Source organism: Anoplolepis gracilipes, chromosome 17 (genome assembly GCF_047496725.1).
Source record: "Anoplolepis gracilipes chromosome 17, ASM4749672v1, whole genome shotgun sequence".
Classification (NCBI taxonomy): domain Eukaryota; kingdom Metazoa; phylum Arthropoda; class Insecta; order Hymenoptera; family Formicidae; genus Anoplolepis; species Anoplolepis gracilipes.
The window spans coordinates 5,835,750-5,859,259 of record NC_132986.1 but is presented as its reverse complement, the minus strand read 5'-3'; the positions used below and the strand labels follow the sequence as shown (position 1 = coordinate 5,859,259).

At 29.6% G+C, this 23,510-nt stretch overlaps 1 protein-coding gene and 1 long non-coding RNA gene across 9 annotated transcripts in view; one reads left to right on the top strand and one right to left on the bottom strand.

The window, feature by feature from the left end:
* Window positions 1-23,510, top strand: part of LOC140675171 (uncharacterized) — a 41,239-nt gene that overhangs the window by 5,374 nt on the left and 12,355 nt on the right. For all 8 annotated transcript variants that reach the window (XM_072909319.1, XM_072909315.1, XM_072909317.1 and 5 more), the window contains one exon: window positions 7,161-7,338. In XM_072909319.1, coding sequence (XP_072765420.1) covers window positions 7,161-7,338 — 178 coding nt within the window. The remainder of the gene's footprint in view (window positions 1-7,160; window positions 7,339-23,510) is intronic.
* Window positions 12,358-14,369, bottom strand: LOC140675218 (uncharacterized). The gene is made up of 2 exons (XR_012048347.1): window positions 14,233-14,369; window positions 12,358-13,602 (listed from the first exon to the last, which is right to left on the bottom strand). It is a non-coding gene; the product is annotated as an uncharacterized lncRNA (long non-coding RNA).

Below are 23,510 nucleotides of genomic sequence, written 5' to 3'. Positions count from 1 at the left end.
CAGATTTTGCAATAATTAGTTTTTTGCTAACTAGTTTTCTTGCACGTGGTAAAATGTTATATAAGACGATATAAAAGGCAAAGCTTTACTTTGTTGTTATTTTAGTTAATTATGGTTATCTTTTGTCTTGCATAATCTTCCTTGATATTCTTAATAGTGTTCTGTTTTTCCTTTAACCAAATTTAACATTATCTTATAAAAAAAAGAATGATTAAAATTTGTATTTTCTTTGAGTACAAAAAATTTCTATTTTTTACGTATGTTCTTTTATCCGCCATTAAGAAAAAGATATTTTTTTATAACTATTTTATTGTAATATTCTTCACACTTATCTGCTACAGAAAGAATAGAAGGTGTTTATGTGATTTACCTAAATATATCTAATTATCAGATTATAACGTCATTTTATGGCATTCATAGTAGTTTTTAGAGTTACATTGTATACTTTTTCCATGTGTATTCCCACTTATCAAAACTTTATTAAAAGCTTGACGTCATCAATTACGTTGTTTGGCCTGGTTAAAATTTCAAACGCATAGTTCATTCATCGGAGGCATGATCGACGACAATAAGATAAACGTACCCTGCGAGTTGTTAGTCAATTGATATCGAGCAAAATTTGTCTCATTATGACATTAAAAAAATTTATAGGCATTGATAGTAAATTATATAAAAAATTACAACGCTTCGAGTATTATGAGTATCGATTATTAAATATCCAAATATAAAAAAAATTGTGTTTAATATTTAAGTTTAATAATTAAACAATTACTTTTAAGTATTATGGACATATTCTGAGAAATCGATTTTAATTTATATATATATATATATATATATATATATATATATATATATATATACGCCTATAAGCACACGAGAAACAAAACGTTATCTGAACATTAAACATATACTATAACTAAACATATATAATAATAAATTAATTTGTTCTTGTCAAGAGTATTGTTATAATTAGAATAGTTACACTCATATAGTTACGTTCTATTTCGAGCTATTTATATCACTATTATCCTAAACATACTAACAGCAATGCCGTTGGTCAAAGTGCCGAATAAATATCCAGTTATTTATTGATGCCGCAGATTACCACATATTTGGATTTCAAATTTATTGTCAAGCAAATATTTAAAATTTTTATAAAGAAATCTTAGTACATGACTTCTAATTTAGTTTTTGTGACCTTAAAGCGACCCTAAAGTGACTAATTTCAATATGAAACAGACAAAAAATTTGTATTGCTGTTAATATGTTTAGGATAATAGTGATATAAATAGCTCGAAATAGAATGTAACTATATGAGTGTAACAATTCTAATTATAACAATACTCTTGACAAGAACAAATTAATTTATTATAGTATATGTTTAGTTATAGTATATGTTTAATGTTCAGACAGTTTTGTTTCTCGTGTGCTTATAGGCGTTTCTAATTAAATTTTTGTTGTGAAACAAAGCTTATTTTAATAATAGATTTTGATTGAATCCTCAATCAGCCGCTTATTTCAACATGATATATGTTGATTATTAACAATAAAATCATTATAACTCTTGATAAGCTGTATTGTAAACAAGGTTTGATAGAAGTCGTTTATTTTCAAATGAACAGCTCGATGTATCGATCAGAGTCCACTATTTTCCAATGATTGCTGATAAATTCGCTGTCAATATTCAACAGTGAGAGAGAGAGAGAGAGAAAGAGAGAGAGAGGGGGGGGAAAGTACATTCTATACAATATTATTATGTACATTTTGCAAAAATATCGTGCAATTTATTGGACTTTGTGCGGAATTGAATTTTATTCAATGTCGAATTTTTAATATCATACTACTTGATTTCAATTTTTATTTTTAATATATTTATTTTTCTGAGGTTTTCTTTCCGTTTTCACATATTTAAATTTTTATTATGCGAGTTAAAAAAAAATGCAGAAAGAAAAGAGTAGACTGTCATCTTGATATACTAGCTCTATTCTCCTATATCACTTTTTATACTTTGATCGGTAGAAAATAGCGATATCACATGTAACTTAATATAGGAAATTAATACGTATTTATTCTCATTTGCGTTGATCCACAGCTTTATTATTACATATATGCTTTCATATTATGTAAATGTAAAGCGGCTTTAATATCGTTGCTTTCGCGGTAATCTTTTCTTCGCGTAATGAAGACGGTAAAGAGTTAAAACGGCTTCTTGTTAAGTTTTATCATAAATGTAAACACAGTCACGTCAAATTGTCTAACAGCGACTAAGTAAAGTCATTAGGTATTAATATACATAAATGTGCACGTGAGAGTTCTGACACGTGAAATGTGCCTATCGCGCGCGTCAAATTTGCGGCATAATGAGTGGATATAAAGGGATTGCGAATGTCTCTCCCACGCGTAACTACCGCGAAATTAGTCTCCAAACGTGGCCTACTTTCAAGCTGTTCTCGAGCAGATTCATTTACGCGAATGTCGGGTTTTCTCTAGTAGGATAACGACGAAAACTGCGAGTCGCATATTTGCATTTCTAGAAACGGGAAAGGTGAGTGTACATATAATCTGAAAGCCCAAAAGTTCTTCATTTTCTCTATAATAACGCAAAACTTGCACTTCTGTTGCGCTGTTGCACTGTCGCACCGTCTGCGATGCTTAATTAATCGTTCACAGAATCGTGCACTTGAAGTTGAAAGCCGTAATATTGAGTTTAGTATACGTGTGCGAAGTACGAAATTAATATCGCTCGGTTGAATTTCATCGTAGAGCAATTCTGTAGATTGCGACATCTTGCGAAGGAACGCCTACATTGTACCAATGTAATCTTGTTTGTATTCGTACATCGGTTGTACATCGGTTGTGCTGATTGCTTTATTAAATAATGATTAGTTTAATTTTACATTTTAATAGCCACCAGTATATTAAGCGTTTCTTACGTCTTTTTAAATTAATATAAATTATTAGTACGCTTATTAATTCGAAAACTTGGCGATGACTTAAAGTCTTTTAAATTAAAAGTAATTTAATTTAGCGGATTTTTTTATTCCGGGCTTTATATACACAGCCGGCAGCTATTTGCGTGAACGATCCTGTCTGACCAAAAGTTATTCACCCTTGGATTCTGGTGTAACTTAGAAACCGCATGAAATTGTCGGATTATCCAGATATTCGAAGTAACTACACTAACACGTCGGAAATTAATTACTCGCTTACCGTCTTCGCAAATACTTCGTGCAAACAGCACGATCCTTGCCGTAATGTAATTTGTGATTGTAAGTCGCAACGTAAAATGAAGAAAATTAGTGATTAAGATTAATCAATGATTCCCTTTCACTAGGTTTATCATATTATTATTTACACTAATACAATTTCTATGTTTATTAGGAGGTTTAATATATACTAAATTAAAAAATAATGATGTATATAAAAATATTTTAGGAGATTGCGTTTCTTTTTCAAAAGAAAAAATTGTTACAAAAGTTTCAAACTGAAAATATTTAAGTTCAAAGACTATATTATGAATCTTAAATTGTATGTAATAAATTTGAAATACGTTAATTAAGAAATATATTTTTTCCGAAGGTTTGTTGCAAGTTTAAAGACTTGGAACTTAGGATTTTGTACGCGAAACTTTCAGAAATCAAAAGCCCACGCATTCTTTGAGTAGACAACATTTTTTTGCTTACGTAAAAGTCTTTTAGCAATGATAAAATCAGCGTACGTGGCATAACAAAATGAAATACCTAAAGAAGATTTGTCGTTTACAAGAATCTTTGACAGGATGATTTCTACCCTCTGTCACTTCCTTGCCTTCGACAAGATATGTTTTATTATTCACTCTTCTCTATGAACCCTCTTCTTTTTTCAAAATTGGATTCCAGTGTAACAGAATTTCAGCAACGTAGATATAATGCTCTGATCATCTTATTTTCATGGATTACTAAATTTTTTTATACGTTGGGATATAAATTCTTTACCGATTTTTATTCAATATTGCTTAGAATGCACAAAAAAATATGTGTAGCAATATGATAAATTAATAAATGGTTATTGACTTTTATCGTTCATTTGAAACTTTTAAAGAGGATTATCGGAAATTTAATGTTGCAAAAATTAAATATGTGAAGCTAAAACATGTATTCGCATTTTAAGTCATAAGCACAAGATTGATTAAAAAATATTTGAGTTGTATATTAACGAGATTGATTATTAATATTGTTTACTTTATATTCATATGATTTAAAACAATATGAGGTATGAGTATATTTTTTTCTATTGATTAGTTTCTTTATGACACAGATTAATGTAAACATTATCTATTGAAATAGCTATTCTAAATGTTTTGTGTTATGGCAAACAAGCGTCAAACAAGACGTCGAAAAGTGCAAACATATTAAATATTTAACTTCGTGAGTGCAATATTATTAGAAACTTGAAAGGTACGATAGAAAAACATAGTAAGAACAGAAATATTTGTAAAATAATTTTATTCAATATGTACAATAACCAATTTTCTCGATTAAATCTGTGAAAATTATTTTAAAATTAAAAATAATCGATTTGTTTAGATAAAATGAATATTTAATTTAAATGATTTTAACGCAATACGTTAAAAAAACACATGCAGGTTTTGTGTAAAATAATTGCTGAGAATCAGCGATATAAACAATATTTTCTCAACTAAAATGATGAGAGACATGTGTTTTGACACGATGCCAACAGTGCGCAGTATATTTGTACGAGAAATCATCGTAGTAAAAGCATAAACAAATTTAAAATTTATAGTTCTTTTAGATAGAGAGAATAGTCCAGTTGCTCTTATTAATCGCTTTGTTTGTGTTATTTTCATATATTGCATGGAAAAAGCATAAAGAATGCATAATACACAGAAAGTACACGGTAGATAACTAACTTGCGCAGTAAGGATAACAAACGATCCTTTAAATCATTCTGTTAAAAACCGCTAACGATCGACATCACTCGCGCCAGATAGGTCTTCTAATTCGCAATTCATTCGAAAAGCCTTGCAAATCGGAAACGAGTCGCTGAGCTCGCTTATAAAAGCGGCGGTCTAATTAGACTTGCTAACTAAACCAAACTGGTCGATCGAAACGTTCGTCTTACTCGACTCAGCGGTTGGTCTTGATAAAAGAATGAAATGTTGAATCCTGAAAAATGCGTCTTGATTAGTTTTTTCTCGATTGAAACATCTTTTAATCAAAATCGAATTGGAATGTGGAAGCCTAAATTGTTTTGGAGAAAGTAATACGTGATGTAAATACAAGTGCAGTTTGTGAAATATTTTTAATAAAAATTTAGTTTTTTGTGAATTAAATTTTAACGAGAAATGCGATAGAAGAATTTTTAGACGTAACATTGAATGGTCAACTTCATTTTAATAGAATTTTAATTTGAGAGAAATTTATAAAATATTTAGAATTGTATGTTAAAATTTGTGAAATAATATAATTTGAAAAAAATAATTATTTTATGTTATATCTCACACACAATTTTCGTTGATTGTGATATTGCGTTAATAGATTATAAAATACATGGTTAAATTTATATTTGACTATATTTTAATGGGTATAGCAAATTATACTGATTCATTCTCTGTTTACATCGTGATGTATTTCACAACACATATTCATATTGTCAGTTATTTTGTGCAATTTGATACAAATTCGTGTCTGTCTCTGAAAACTCATATTTGTCGTGTCTAAAAAATGTAACCGTAATTATGTGTTCGATTAATTACGCATGTCGTTTGTTTGGAAAAGGTATCGATTAGTTATGCGGCTGATAATATTACATTTCGGGGATTCGCTCCGACGTAGGATTTCATTACAGTGGATAACTGATTATCGTGGAATCCGCAGAACATTTGTTACAAGGATATTAGTACGATTTATAATATCGCAATAATTCGTTCTGTGACAAAGCAGCAATGGGGCAATTCTTTCCGCCGTCCAATCATTCGAGTCCGTCGACACGTTTGGGTGACAAATTATGGCAAACTCCTATGTTGACCCGCTTTATTTTCGTTATACGAGCGAAATACCTAGCATGGTTGAAAGTAAATGAACTCGGGAACGGCATCTCATTTGTACATCTGTCTTTTCTATCTTCCTGTTTTTCATTCTTTTTGCTGTTTATACTGACTCTTGCGTATTATTACTCTTCGTGTCCGATTTGTGTATAATATTTAACGTAAAAATGTGAGAAGCAACTTAGAATCAAAACGACGCGATGTGCTGATAATTGACAACTCTTTTTGATGAAAATTCATTTTCCCGTGTTTGATTAGTAATTATACGATATCGTCAGTACTCGAGTTGCATACTGAAATTATTACTGTGCAATATACAGTTCGACATTGAATCGATATCGCTTGGTAATGGAATTGAATATTTAACTCGACGATATTGGTTTAGTTACCATCGATTGTCGTTTATCTAGTCGTGTTAGCGGCGTAATAACATCGTACAAAAGTCGGGACGTCATATATGCTGTAAAGTGCTCCTCCCTGCATATAAGTGTTAGTAACGTACGATCGCTAGCTAAGTAATTATACTGAATTACGTTGGATATAAGCTTGGCATACCTAAAGTGAAAGACATTTTAAATGACGGATATAATGGATAGATTTGTAACTTGCAACACGGATTAGTTGTCAGCATATATCGATTTATAGGTCAATCAGCACTGATTGTAATTCTATCAAAAGCCGCAACATGTCATGCAAGTAATAAGTCATTATATGTTTTTGATTGTTCATAGCAAACATTTTTAAACGTTGGTAGCATATAGTAAAACATTATAAAAGTTATTTATAATGTGATTCATGTATCTCATGCGCGCATTCATATATGTTATACAAACAAAAAAAAAAAAATAAAGAATTTTTTAATTACTTTAAAAGTTAAAATGTGTTAGATGAAATATATTGATATATCCGATTTATCTCTCTCTCTCTCTCTCTCTGTTTTTTTCCTTCTTATTATTAGAGATAAATAATTTAACACAATCTGTGATTATTAAATGTGAATGTAATTAATCAATACTGTAAATTTAATTATTAAAATACTGTACTTAATTAGGTATTTGAATATTTACAATTAGTAGACTAAATAAATTTTAATTCTTTTTTTATTGTATTACAGTACCGGATCATATTCGACCACGTGTGCATAGTCTACCGGAAAAAGCGTATAATCCCAGAGCCGGCGACGACTTGTACAGACTCAGAGCTTTCAGTATTACTCACAAGGGTGTAGTAAATCGGGGTGATTCTATCATTTCCAGACGCAGTAGGAGCAACACTTCCGTCAATAGTAGCAGGTGAGTTATTGGACTGAGACTCTCTATGATGATATGCTCCAACGGAATAAATATAAACTAACGTTAAATTATACTTCACTTGCTCGCTGTGTTTACTATGTTCTACGCTCTATGCGTTTGTTTTGCGTAGCACGTATACGTTGGGTATTTATGTAGCTCGAAATATATGAACATATAATATGACAACTTACGACTAAACTGCAGGAAGGTATTTACCAGAAAATACATTAGCGCGTAAAATGTATCATATATACTTCCAACACAAGTACGTGCTGTATTATTTTACGGAAGATAAATTTAGATAATTATTAGAAGTACGGTTTTATATATATTGAGAATGCATACAATTATAAATTGTAGACATGAAGAAAATCTTACTTCCATTTTCCCACTTAAATCTTTAATATCTCCTAAGATTTCAGAAAGGCAGACTCAAATTAAATAACTACCTCATTTTTTTAAATTTCTTCACACGATGCAGTATTATAAATATTGTATGATACAAATATTTAAAATTGCACTTACTTTAGCTCGTATAAAGTTTCAAGAGAATTTATAAAATTTTTTCTAAATTTTTGAATATAAAATTTAATCATATATATTATATTTAAGTATATTTATTAACTATTATTATTGTATTGTAGGATAGGTCAGTTCGCTTATAAGTTCGGTTTAGACAAAACTAATTTGATAATGAAAACTTAAGCAATTTGCTTTAACTCTTTTTTTTACAACACAAGGATAATATTATTATTTTACATTATAAGCATAATATTATTATTTATTATTATTATTTAATTCTTTTTTTTATAATTTTTTTTTTTATATTTTACAACGTGATAGCGATAAATCTTGGCAAGATAGATATGCATACTTAAACTCGCTGTGTGTGTGTGTGTGTGTTTATATATATATTTGTTTCTTTTTTTTATACATAAGGCTAAATATTGATACTAAAAACCGCCTACTTCTCGCGTCAATATTTATTCTGAGAGTTAAATGAAACGAAGTGTCTCGTTTCGTATGCTATTCTGATGAGTGTGGAGAAAGAAGACGACATAGGGGAAGTTATATGATGACAAGAAAGAGCTCTACGGCGTCGGTAGAGGATCGATGTGAAGACAGAGTAATCTCAAATACGTGACGCCACCTTCAATAAAATATTTTTTCGCAAATAGTTCTTACCCTTAAAGTTGTTTTACTGTCACCCTCTTTTTCTTTCTACTTTTCTTTTTGTTCTAATTTGGGGAAGCGCTTAAGCGAAACGAAGGTGAAAGAAAATTCTTTGCGAGTTCACAGTAAGGGGATCTAATCCTACGACTTGTTGTAGGTTGTTAGGTCAGTCTAATTCTTTCTTTTTGCTTTAAGAAAACGGTGGATCAACGAAGTTTCCCCCCCGTCTGTTAGCATCATGGTAAAAGTGTAAAAATTACCTCAAAGTGCGTGTAATCATTATAACTTTATTTTACTTTTGTAACTACATCAGGAATTTTTATCGTTAGAATATAAGTTATTATATTAATAACTAAAAAAGTTTTGATTATATATTGTCAATTTACTACACCGATAAGTAAGTTTTTAATGAGATATTAATAATTCATTTTCATCATAAATAATCTGGATCGATATAAGAACTTTAAAAAATTTAAGAGAGGCAAAGTAAATAAATAGATTACTGTTACTATATTTCTACGATTAAAATTTCTTATTTAACTTCAATCACTCCACTTTAATGTGCGTATCAATTTACTTCTTATTTCTCGAGTCCCTTTAACGCAACTTAACGTTTCTCGCAATAAATCTTCGGTACTCAAATTTTAATGCCTCCCCACTTAGGAAATTAAGTGAAGCAAGTTATAAATTGCTTCATGAGGTTACGTGGAAATTGCAGATAGAGTTCAACATTTTGCAACTCGATTTTTGTTTGCGAATTGTATCAGAAACAGAATAATTCTCATAAATAAATTGTAATTGAGGAGGTCAGGTGCGCGCTCCTGTGAATTGGAAAAATTCTTCCACGCGGAATAGGCACTGTGACAATGTAGAAATGTCATTTGGAAACTTGGAATCTTGCAAGTAGCAATTTATTCTTGTAAGATGCACGAATACTTCTTCGAAACATATAGATATGAGCTTTCTAAGAAAAATTTATTGAGAGAGAGAGAGAGAGAGAGAGAGAGAGAGAGAGAGAGAGAGTGAGTTAACTCTCTTGTTATAACTTAAAAATCAGCTTTATATATATGTGCAGGCGTGTGGATGCGCGTACATATTAGATATTTCTATAAAAATAATCAAAAAGATGACAGTGAAGATTATGAGGAAGTATATATATTTTTACTTTATATATATAAAATATACAATATATATTTTAACAGTTTAAAACAATTGATGATAGTTTTTTTTATGATATAATCGTATTGTTAAAAATAAATAAAATTAGAAATTTTCAACATATAATATGACATTTAATAAAGTAGAGATTATGTTTAAACAGATAAATAATGCTTATTATATCTGGATAAGCAGCATAAGAACATGCGGAGCATTAGAAATTTTCAACATATAATATGACATTTAATAAAGTAGAGATTACGTTTAAACAGATAAATAATTCTTATTATATTTGAATAATCAGCATAAGAATATGCGGAGCATTATATCAATTATAGGCATATGAAGCGATCTGATTATATATTATATATTTGACTTATGAAACAAAGTCGCTAAAAGTTACTGCCGAAAAAAGCAAATTTATTTATATATGCAGTATTTCTTGGTTCAAAAATACAACTTTTATATTATTTTATGTATATCAGGGCACATGCAAAAAAAACTTGTTGATTGAATAGAATTTGTTAAAAAAAAATTCTACAAAAACAAATATTGAGTGTATTGTAAAATATTTGCATATATTTTATTTTAAAATATTTGTATATATTTTATTATTAATTAATATTGTAAATACTTTTTCATTATTTTAATCTTACAATTAATAACTACACAGTTGAAAAAAAATTTATTTATTTATTTTTTAAATACGGTTTCTTTGAATTATGTTTTTTAAAGGTCCTATTATCTTGTGATAAGAAACGCGATCGTTAATCTTATTTTCATTATTTATATTATATTATCTAATTTTTGGCTATTCTAACAAGAATATATAACAATTGATTATTGCTTTTTTGGGAAGTAAGTTTATTGTAGAGCAATAATTTTTGCTGATAAAATTACAATAAAAATTCTTCGTTAAATATTCTTTACGGGAACAAGGTTAGTAATTTTTATGTGTCCTTCTATTTGCAATTAGTGAAAATATTTGTCTTTTATTTTCATTGTTTGTGTTCTTGAATCGATGGATCAATTTCGAAAGCTTTTACTGATTGAATATTTCTTGCAAATCGTATCTTTGAATGTTTCTATCGACAAATTTTACTTCTGTTATGTGTATACTTACCTAAACAAGAATTCTGTTTAGTTATAATGTAATATGATGGATTGAGTTCATTTTGGAACAAGTGATAGATGCCTTGTCAGCGGGACTCCTTTGACATTTAGGATCATGAAATCATCCTTCATAGTTGTATTTACAACATGATAAACCTGAAAGCTAATTATTTGTGACTAAGATTGTAGGCATTAAAGAAAATCACAATATTCGCTTGAAAAGAGAAACTTTTTTACAAATATATCTTTAGTCAGTAATAGTCTTATCTTATACAGTACTGAGTTTCTTGGAGTGTGAATAAGATATGATGAAGTTAACTAAAAATATATCAATTTATAGTTTTACGACCATTTTTTTTTATAAAAGATCCTAGGAGAATCATATTAATTTAAAGTGAAAATTGCTTCGCAAAGGTTATCTCGTTTCTATCAACCAAATATTTTGTCACATAAAAGATGACCTTCTGTATCAAATAAAACGAGTTCCACGATCCATGATCTATTTCTTTCCATCGTGCAGGATTTCTGAATGGATATTGAAAGGTTGTCTCGATGATGTATGTGACCTGCTTTCGCGAGGATTCCTGTAACGATCCATCTCGGTTAAATCAGTGTCATGCTTTTATGATCGAGTATATTAAAATGTGATAACATATATTGGAAAACTTAATGATTCTTAATGCTATTTTCTATAAAAATTTGCACGCAATAGTTGATTTGACACATATTCTCTGTTTTATAGAATATAAATTAAATATAAATAAGTATAATGTGAGAAGAGACTGCTTAAAAATTCTATCATTGTTTAATGTTCCTAGTAGCTGTTTTTTATAAAGAATAAATATGTAAAATTATACAATTAAAAATTCATGACACTGCGGTTATTTACATCAAATATTAATCCACTGTACATTCTATGAGTGCAATAAATATCACATGATTAAAGAAATATCTCTTTCTATCAGTTTTTATGTGGATTTTCAGAGTTTTAAATCATTCACGGGAAACGGAAGTCAACTGGCTATAAGACGCGAAAGCAAACGCTTCCTGTAAATCATTCGATCCGCAGTTGCTAAAGCATTGGAGAATTCCCATATTCACCCGATATTTACTCAATTTGCCTGAACGACAGGATATTGAAACCCCGTTCTGTTACCGCCGTGCCAAGATCTCAATCTCACTCTCTTTTCTCACATGCGATTCCCCTTGGGAGACAGTTACCTCTCAAATTTTGAGAGCATTACTCGTCGAGAGCATACTGAACTTAGCACAATTTTAAAACTTTCATCGTCGTTTATTGCGTATCCCGCAAGGCGTTGGAAATGCTATTTAATCTTAGAGGGTACCACCCCTGACCGGCAGTCTATCTTTATGGTTTGTTTAACCGTCTTTGATATCCATCTTTCTCCAAATCATATTTCCTTTTCTCGACACAGTTCTTCCTGTCACTGTCCGATCATAGTCGCACGTGTCAGCTTGATTTGGTATGATATTACGAAAGGGCATGGAGAATGAAAAGTAAAAAGGGAGAAAAGAAAGTTGCGACTTATTTTCGTAGCGTGTAGTATAAACTGCTCAGGAGTACTTTCTTTTTTAATCTTTTCAGCATTTACTTTGCTAGTTATAATGTCACAGTTTATTACATTTATCATAAATGTCACGATTTACGATTAAAATTGCCTCGTCACTGGTACATGTATATACAAACATCAGGTTTATATTAGCTTAAAAATCTAAAAAATACGAGAATGGAAATACATATATTTTTTTAATTTTTAATTTTCATTTAAATTCAAATAAATTAATATTTAAATAGATCTTTAATATACGAAAAATGCTAAATCTATGTTATGTCAATTTATATTATATGCATATATATTATATGTTATATTGGCTTACTTGTGAATACATATTTAATAAATTAGAAAATAAACGCGATTCTTGCAATAATTTTAGTTTACACACGCGGTTAGTCAGATAGTTAATTATAAACTATGTAATTCAAATAAGACAGGGTCAATGAATAAACTAATATAATGTTTTAAAAATTTCATTATACAAAGGTAAATAAGTAGTCACACACATGTCAAGTGATCTACTCGAAGGATAAAGTCGATTAAGAAAAAAAAAAAAAAAAAAACTCGAACGAAAGAAGGAAAGCTTGAGTTGCTATTTGGCGACGAATCACATCGATTGGATGAGGGCCAGATGCTTACGAGCGTTCCTTCGCGGGCACATTTTCAATTTCTTCCTCTCCATCCGTCTCCTCTGACTCGTGGTATTTCTTCTCCGTCGAATCGCCGCATAGCGAGACTGTGCATGCGACGGAGTCGTTATTTCGGTGCACAACAAGTGAACACCTTGACCCGTTAATTCGACTCTTCCATTTCCGTTCGATTATCGATCGTGAATCCGCAAGGTCGAAATTGGAGAAGAGGAATTTCATCATTTTTCCTTTGAAGCTTACGATTTTGAATAATACATGTATCTCAGGAGGAATAGCGTCCAAGAATAAATCCTCAAACGTGATGAATCGAGCCAAATCTTATCGCGCTTTTAGCTTTCCCCTGCGTGATGTCTTTTTTGTTGAGAGGATTTACATTATACTCTAATCACTTTATTCGCTATACTCGATCGTTTCTTCGTACTCCATCGATTGGTGTGATCTGGTCGATGAGGAAGAGACAGATTTAACCGAGGTCGATGACTCTACGACTGACTTTGTCTGAACGCTCTGTACGGATTTCGTGGACGAAACGGATTTCGTTGCTGCCGTTACATTCATCGATTGTTCGACGAGGCTGCTGCTTGAATCGTTTACTGAAAAATACCGCATAACTTTGTACGATCGGATTGTGAGTACTTTAAAAATTCTCGAATGACTCGAATGATTCAATTAATATTATATAAAAATAGGAAGAAAATATATAATTTTCGTGAATTTAAAATAATAATAGAAGATGCGTGAGAAATGATATAAATGTAAGATAAATAAGTACACAAAATAGAGAGATTACAAATAAATTCATAGACAATATACATACATTAAAAATAGTCACGGCTAATTGATAAATTATAAGCATACATTATTAATAATGCAATAGATTCTATGCAACAAGCGGGGACTTGTCAAATTGAACAAAAATAAAAGAGATACTAGTATCACAGCATATATTTGCAAATCATAAGGAGTACGCATTCAAGTTTACGATATATTTCTCATCTTCATATAAGAATCTGAAACTGCGTATCTAACAGAAAACTTATCCGACTTGAACGTCATTAATTTCAACCTATAACGAAAGTTAAGCTATTCGAAAGCAAAGTGCGAAGCGTAAGAGATATTTTAATTAACAGCGTAATTGCGAATCAGATAATATATAAAGTACAACTATAATAATTTTTAGTAGAACTGTCTGAAACATAAAATCCAATTTATTGTAAGCCTACCTTTGGCAACTTCCATGATGAAACTTACGGCGCTTTCGGTGGAGTTCGCGAGGACAATACAACAATGATGCGAACTACCCGAAATTAAATTCACGAATGGTAAGGATGTCGGAGCTTCGGGTTATTCTAAACTGGTAGCACGATGGGGGAGAGGGAAAGTATGATCACGTGGCAAGAAATCAACAAGCGGGGGGAAACGTGAAAAACTACGATGTGAAATATTCGTGGAATCCCGACTGGTGGCAACGTGCAATGTGGGTGCAATGCTGAGTCAATGCGCTCTTGTGCATTTTGTGATGTCATGTCATGCCGCGGTTTACTTACAATTTTTCGCTTTCCCGGTGATTTGTAAAAATAATATGGCGAGATAAAATTCGTATAAAGCGATAGTATAAAAGCAAATATAATCGAAAAAAAAATGAAAGGATATTCTTTTAGAGTTCAACTTTAATTTCTATTAAATCTTTTTTTACTGTAATTATAATAACTAATATACCAAAGAAAATTCTTTTTCCATGTAAATGCTATAAAATTGTAACATGAATTTTTATTGATACATTTCATAATACAATAGTTGCTATTTAACATCTAATTAAGCTAATAAATAATTTTTCTAAATATATGAGTAATTAATTTTTTTATTTAAAGCGTTACTTTTTTTTTTAAATTATAATTGTGTGTGTGTGGGAAGGAGGAGAGTATGTATTCTTTGCATTTTTTGTTGTAATTTTTAAGTATATATTTATTATTTAATTGTTATTAGAAAAATACGAGATAGCTACTTCGCTTTTGATCGATGCGCGATTTTTCGATATGTGTTTCACGCAATTTTTGTTCTCTTATTTCTTTTTACATTAAAGTATTCACTCTAATCTATGTTTATTCGAACATTTCGTAAAATATGCAATTCTTTGCTTCTTTTTCGACACAGGGTTCTCTAATGCAATCTTCATATTTACGCAAGCGTCGAATAAAATGAATAAATGAAAGGTTTTCCAGGGAAACATTACAAATGGACTTTTAGTGGAAATAAATTTTATATAATGTATTATAAATAATAAATTTAATGAATTTCACATAATTTATATATAGTAACTGTAACTTTAGAAAATGTCAATATATGTATATTTATATAATATATAAAATTATTGAAATTATTTCGTGTAAAATATTTTATTGAATAAGTGGATTTACGTACTTTTCTGCAAACTTTGAAAATAGCACGGTGATTTTTATATACATAATATACACGAGGAGAGATAGCGTGTCATGCTAACGTAACACGGATGATGTTTCACACGATGCAAAAAAATAAAAAAATGAATAAAAACAGACAATAACATATTACAACAATGTTTTATTTATGCGAGACTGTCGTTAGAAGATAACAGAAGCTTCAGATTTCTAAATTCGACTATTCAATATTACAATTTGAAGCTAACAAAGCATAGTCTATTTTTATACGACCCAGGATTTCCTTTGCTCCCTCGCAAAATCGTGAATACAACCCCAATCTGCTGCTAGCAATCGTCGTTGTATATTATAGAAATGTTATGGGGACGACATTTGATTATTTTATGTAGAATGTAGAGACCAAGAAATGAAAATCATGGAAAAGATACGTTTGTTCCATAATTAGGACACAAGAAAATTTATTTAAACAAAAAATTGTTTGGACATTTATAAAAAAAAAAAAAACCAAGAGATCCCAGTAAATTTAGGATTAATTTTATTCTCTCAGATTTCTAAATAAAGTACATAATTTGTTGTCTCAAGAAATTGCATTTTAGCTATAATGTTATGAGATTATTGTTAAGAAAAATAGATTTTGTAACTGTTGCTAATTATGACTTTTCTTTGCCGTATTAATCTCTAATAATAAATTTGATAATAGGACTAAATTTTAATAATAAGACTAAAATATATATGTATATTTCTTTGATAATAGAGAAGACATGTAAAATGCAACGTATAGTTACACGTCATAGATGTAAATATATTGTGTATACAATGTGCATACACGTGCTACGAAAATCACTTCAGTAAACAAGCGCACATGCTACGGCGTTGTTATGCTTTCCGAGAGACGAAAGCTCGCGGATAAGCACGCTTCTGCATTGAATAATGGCGAAAAGTTATGGTGTCGGTCGACAGAATGGAAAGCAACGCGCTAAACGGCCATTACTACGGTAAATCCATGAGAATTAAACCACGCTCGGAGAGTTTGCGGATCACGAATGCCTGAGATATTCTCTTCACACGGTGATGATGCGCTTAAAATTTAACGACACGCAAATGTCGTGCAACGCAAAGGAAAGTTTTCCGGAAAATTATATATATTATGGCTTCAAGCAAAGACAACTTTTTTAACAAAAAATTATGATTATCAAAATCATTATTACGAACATTTAACTGAATTTTCTCTCGGCGGAATTTGCAGGTGACACTAATTGTGAGATAAACTGCTCAGCTTACCTCGCCATAGTAATGCGCTATCTTGGTACTGAAGGTTGAATTTATTTATGTCATAAAAATTGAATTATGTCATAAAGAATTAAATTAATGTTGCAAAAGATTGTAAATAAATATAACATATGTAGAATAAATATTGTATAATATATAGGTGAGCGGTAATAAAATTTTAAAATTTTCCTTAATAAGATATCGCTATCAAATTATTTGAGGAATTACTATTATAATTTTAATTCAAGATTTTATAATAATTTTAGATGAAACGGTAAGTACAGGTCCGGCTAATATTAACAGTTCTTGCAATGTTATTCTTTATGTGAATTTAAAAATAATATTTTTTAAAAGAAAACATTAATCATTTTATTTATAACTTTTTCGGTTGCGCAAAAAATAAATTACATATGTAATGGTCACGTTCACTTCGTTTTGTATCCAATCTCTGGTATGCGAGCATCACCAGCTTTACTTCGAAACGAGTAACATCTCGTTAGCGAGTCTCTCAAAATAGTCACGACTTTGCCGGTGCTCGTTGTAAGCTCAGTTTTACTACACCGACCGGTTTTTTCATTGTACGGGAGAGATGTAAGCTGAAAAAGAAATATTTTTAACTCAAAAAGCGTTAAAAGGCATTTTTATTGTAGTTGCTTCCACGAAAAACTGTTCCACTATCCAATCATTTATTATTCATTTCCCTTTTGCGTTGGAATCGTCCATCAATCCTCTTTTCTGCAAACGTCACGATATATTTTTATATTTTATATTGTTTAACAAGCTTTTTTTTTCCTCACAATTTTGTTGAATAAAAACTCACCATTTGGCGTCAAATCATAATTTGACTTCAATCTCACGATAACAAACATACACATTAAAACATATATCAAACATATTTTTTAATATAGAAGCAGAATAATTTATTTATATATATTTTAATAAATGCCTTTACAACTTACATTTTGTATACATATATATATATATATATATATATATACATATACATATTTCTTGATAACAAAAATTGTATGATATTAAGATTTATTTCTAAAGAAGCCTTCTAAATTTTACAGGATTTAGGCTATAAATCTTCCTTTAATAATTAAAGCTGAAAATCGAAGATCAAAGTTGAAAATTTGAAAACTTAGTATTTAACAATTAATTTATCATAGAATATACATATATTGTAAAATTTAATCTTTAGGATATAAGATGGGATTATATATATATATATATATATATATATAATCTGTCATTGCAAATAGGATTTGTCTGTAACCAAGCAACGATAAAATGAAAGAATTTTTTTGAGCGACAGCTGTTTTATCTTCAAGCTTAATATATTGCGTAGATTTTCCGTTCTTTCCAATGCGTTTCCACGTCTCTCCAAATAGACGAGGTAAATATTTGCGTTTGTTTTCTCCTTTACCTTCGCCGTCTTCCTATCTCTCTCTCTCTTTCGTTCTCTTTCTTTTTCTCCACTTCGCATGCTCAAACACACATATACACGTATATAAGTTCCCACACGTGCCAAGCATAACTACTGCGAATTGTTCTTGGTTGAAATACGCGTTTGTACCTGACCAGAAAACTCTTAAATGCACTATGGGTCAGAATGTATGTAATGCATCTAGGGTGAGCCGTCTTTTAATTGGAGCCATAATTAATCTACCACGGCAGCCTCGGAAAGCCATACTCGGTTCTTAGAAGCGAAATTAACTCTCGAGAATAAAATTGCTTTAAGGGAATAGCGAAAATTCTTTACGTAACGTCATTATTTGACACTAATGATATATAATTTATCTTTTTTTATAAGATTTTTCTACTTTAAGTAGGTGAAAATTGATAACATTACACAACAATAAGCGATAATTGAGCAGATAATTTTTCACTTTATTTCATATTAAGGATAATGTAATCAAAAAAAAGTTAATCCAAAACGCGCAATCAATTTGTAATCCGAGTGTGATGAACATTTCTGCTTTATGATGGAAATTCTCAAAGGTTTCTTTTTCCAACCAAAAAATGAAATTGTAAAATAATATTTTTTTAGTATCTGCATTTTGAATTTTCCTGCAAATATATATTATTCATATTGAATATGTAATATGTACTATCACGACGATAAACATTTGTGAAAATAGAATTTTTTAAGTTCGTTATTGATTAAGTCACACATTTTTCGTTAGCTGGAAGAGCTTAAAAATCGTTCAATAAAAAAAAATCCATTGTTTGACATTTTGAAAGATTTTTTCTGTCATATTTTATTTTCTCACAAAAAAATTACAGTTTTTATTTTGTGCAACACAATTTTTTTGACACAAATCATTTGTAAAAGCTCAACTCACGCTTGCTTTTTGACGTGAAACATAGATCGCTTTGCACTCGTAACTTTCACGAATCATAGATCAACCGTGCGACCTTTTCGGGTCACGGACGTTGGCGATCGTATAACCCATCCAGCCCAGGGGGTTCTATAGTAATAGCCTTTTTGGATCGTACAGCGGTTACGGATCAGCGAGCTTAGCGAGGAAATACGATGGAATTTAACTATATCGCATATCTCTTTAGTTACAGTATCAGGTTTTGCTACTGATTATAAATTACTTCCCGATAATTTCTTTAAAGTTGTACACGTGTAATCTATGATTATATCAGTGCAATTTCTGTAAAAATCGTTTATTTTTAAATTACACAGAATTTAGTGCTATACAGAATTTTAGAATTTGCTTGCAAAAATCGTTAATAGCTTAATTAAATTCTTTTAGAACTATGAAGTTTTTGTTATTACTCAAATATTATTTTAATATAACTAGGAATTGTATATCGAATGGAATGTTTGATAAATTTCAGGTTCAACAAAAAATTCACATTAATCTAATTTATGGACGTTGTTTCAATGGCGTAATGGTTACATTTAATTGGATTTAAAAGTCGATCGATAGATTTCAGGAATTGTTTCTACTTTTAACGCTATACTCAATAAATCCAACATTTTTATTTAGTGGGTTTACTAACAGAAAAATGAATTCTTTTGTTTGGCATCAGAGTCGAAGAGACAATCGTTATTGTAACTATATTACGTATATATAGCGAAACGAAATTCACTGAAATGAAACACATGTGAAAAATTCACAAGAAATTTTATTTTATGATGCGTGATGAAATGGTTACTTCTGATTGTGTCGGACTAATAACAAATGTATAATCGTGTAATTCATATTAATAATTATATGCGCTTTTATTTTTTTACATTTACGTAAAAAAATATTTCGTACTATTCTTTTTATTAAACATATAATTAATAAAATAGTATTAATTATTATTACGATATTGACATTGATATTTTATAATGATTTTTCTTATACGTTATATACAAATTTGTCAATTATAACAAAATATATTTCTGAGACAGAAATTTGGCCTTTCCTTCCGACTCACTTATCGCATTTATGACGAAAAATTCGAGGACGTTTAGCGTGCTTGGTGATCTTAAAATTTAATTGTAGGAAAAATTAATGTCACAAGCAAACGGTCTAGACGCGTTAGGTTACCTGCGAGATTTTATCATCTTGCTGAGCAGATTCGCACCATTACTCTTCATGCCATTTAGATATTGCGAAGAGTTTTTCCGCAGTTGGACTATGACTTTCATTGATGTCACAATGTATTGATATTGTTATAGTGATATGAAGTCACTAGGAAAAATATATTGCCTTTGTGCTGGAAAGCAATATTGGATTTTGATTTATATCATGAATTTGCGAATTATTGAAATATATTATCCTTTTCGGATATGTGAAATCTCTGTAATTCTTTCAAGTGACGCGATTCCACATTTTTCTTTTTAATCCAATCTCCCTTTTAATAAATTTTTTATAATAAAATAGCAAGTTGAAAGAGAAAAATTAAAAATATAAAACTATTTTAAAATTGTTTCACGATACAAAGCTTTAATTTTAATTTCGGTGTTTTAACATTAATAATTTTACATTAATTATTATTACGATATTGACATTGATATTTTATAATGATTTTTCTTATACGTTATATACAAGTTTGTCAATTATAACAAAATATATTTCTGAGACAGAAATTTGGCCTTTCTTGCTGACTCACTTACTGCATTTATGATGAGTATACAAATTATGTTCGAATTATATTATCTTTTGTTGATGCAGATAGTTTGCTGTTGCCTCAAGATGGGGTTGTTGGAAAGAAATGTGAAGATGGTGGAAAATTAATTGATGTGAAGTCGTTAGAAAAATGTTTGCATTTGTGCTTTACAGTATTAGTTTTCTGTTCAACATTATTCTTTCTATTATTAAAGTTATTATAATTATTTTCATAGAAATCTTTTCTACAAATTCATTCACACCCATATTTACAAAAAGTAGCATTTTATTCTATCTTTAAAAAATTTATCAATTTATATATATATATATATTATGTCTATATTATTTTGTAAAAATTTGCTCTATTTTTTCAAAAATAGTGCATTATCCTACGGGAGAAACACTAAAGAAAATCATCTAAAACGAACGACTTTGAGATATTATATCATATTCATCTACTCACACAGAATAACAGCGGTGATGAAGAGAAGGAACATAGTCTTGTTAGCTTCTGGAAAAATGTGGATATTTTTCGATCAGTCTGCACGTAAATCACGTAATTGGATATTACCATGGGCAAAAAATAAAGTGAAATGTTCTCAGAAACATAGAGTCAATTCGTTGAGATTTGTAGTCTTTATCTTATAGTTGATAATTAAGTGTAATCTTTTCTTAATGATAATAAACGATAAAATTTTAGGAAGTATTTTCATGTTCTTATTGTATCAATTAAATTCGATATTATTATATACTTTAATATGTATTTTATTTGAGGGAAACTAAAATTTTTTTGTTGTTTGTAAAATAATTATAATAATTTATTTAATCACATTGTTTTTTTTTATTTAATCACATTGCAACGTTTTGCGTAAACCTAATACATAGTTGCATAAGTATGTGCTAATTATAATAGATATGTATGTAGGTAGTGCAACAAGATGTAATTTTAATACATTACATATATTGAGCATATTTAAATAGCAGCTAAAGTACATTAGCAGTATTCCAATCTTTCTATCTTGTATATATGTATGTGTGTGTGTGTGTGTGTGTGTGTATAGTTACTTAAATATATTTTGAAAAATATATGTTCCATTTGATATATATTTTATTATATATCTATATTTGTTGTGCAAGTTTATATTAGATTTAAAATATTAAAACATTTTATTAAATTAAAATAATTTAATAAAATTTATTTTTTAAATATTTTTTATCGCATAGAATGATAAATGTGATTGATGTTTCTGATTTTAAATGAAAGCTTTAACAAAGAATTTTAAGACATTATCAATAAGATTCTTTTTATTGATAATAGACGTCTTTACTTCTACTTCTATATTTTTACTACAGACAAGCACATCGTCGAGAATAATCCCGTGTGGAAACTCTGATATAACATCAGCTCCGTTTTATTTCTGTACTATTGTCTGATTTTAAACATAACGATGGCTCTCGCGTATACTCTTGGGTATTCACACACATATTGTAACTAACGAGCAAGCAATTTAACGATAAATTGAATCACATTTTTTAATACTTTTTCCTCTTTTAAGTTTATTACATAAAATGATAATTAATAATGTTGATCATATAAAATGCTTCACGATCGTATGATTGAAATAACTGTATTTATAAAATTGCATTGAATATGTGTACAATTAAATTTTCTTGTTAAAATTTTTATCTGATTTAAGAATAATCGTATATCATTTTTGCATGAGTATTACGGTTGACATTTGTAATCTGTGACTTATCAAAGTTAAGCTGGCTGGGCTTGTTGGCCATTAAGGGACCCCGAAATCCATCGGATTGATATTATACACCAGCGGACGGGTGAAACATGATAATTATTACAACCAGTACCAAAGCCGATGGCTAGCTCGAAGTTGTGGTATTGTTCGAACAATAACGTTATGTGTAACCTATGTACATAATGCTTATAGACTATGTTTATAGACTATGCTTAGAGCTTATTGCAATTATTATGCGATCAAATCGATGCTCAGCCAAACGTACACAATATTACCTAATACAGGAATGTAATGGTTGCGAAATTCCAAAGTACTTAAAAAATCTTCTAGGAAGAAAATTAATGTAAAAAATAATTTAATGACTCTGTCGGAATATTTAACTTTTGAAAGATCAATATGTAAAAAATTAGACGACGGTTTTGTTAAAACTTCTGAAAATTGTGACATTTTTTACAATATTAAGAGAGAATTTTTATAACATGGGCGGATATAATTTACAAACAGGATTGCATTAGCTATGTACGCTTTCAAACATTAATAAGTATGCAGATATAGAGAATAGACGAAGCAGCATACATATGTATCATTCTGAGAAGATTGAAGAGAATATCACGACGACTAATAATATGAAAGAAAAATTTGATGCAAAAATTATTATTTATATGGCTTTGTGTTCACAAGAATATACATGATTATAATACAAAGTCTTCTCACGCGGACAAATTTCCATAAGACGTAAATGGAAGGTAGGAAAAATGAGAATATATTTTGCATATTCTTGATATGATACAGATAAAAGAGCAAAATAATTCTGTATGGATTTAAATAATATGATAAGTAAAACATGTAGAAATATGAAGATATGAAAAAGACTCCATTAAATAATTGTTTCATAGATAAAAAGAGCTCTACAAGATTAATATTGTGAAATGTCATTTATGAGAAC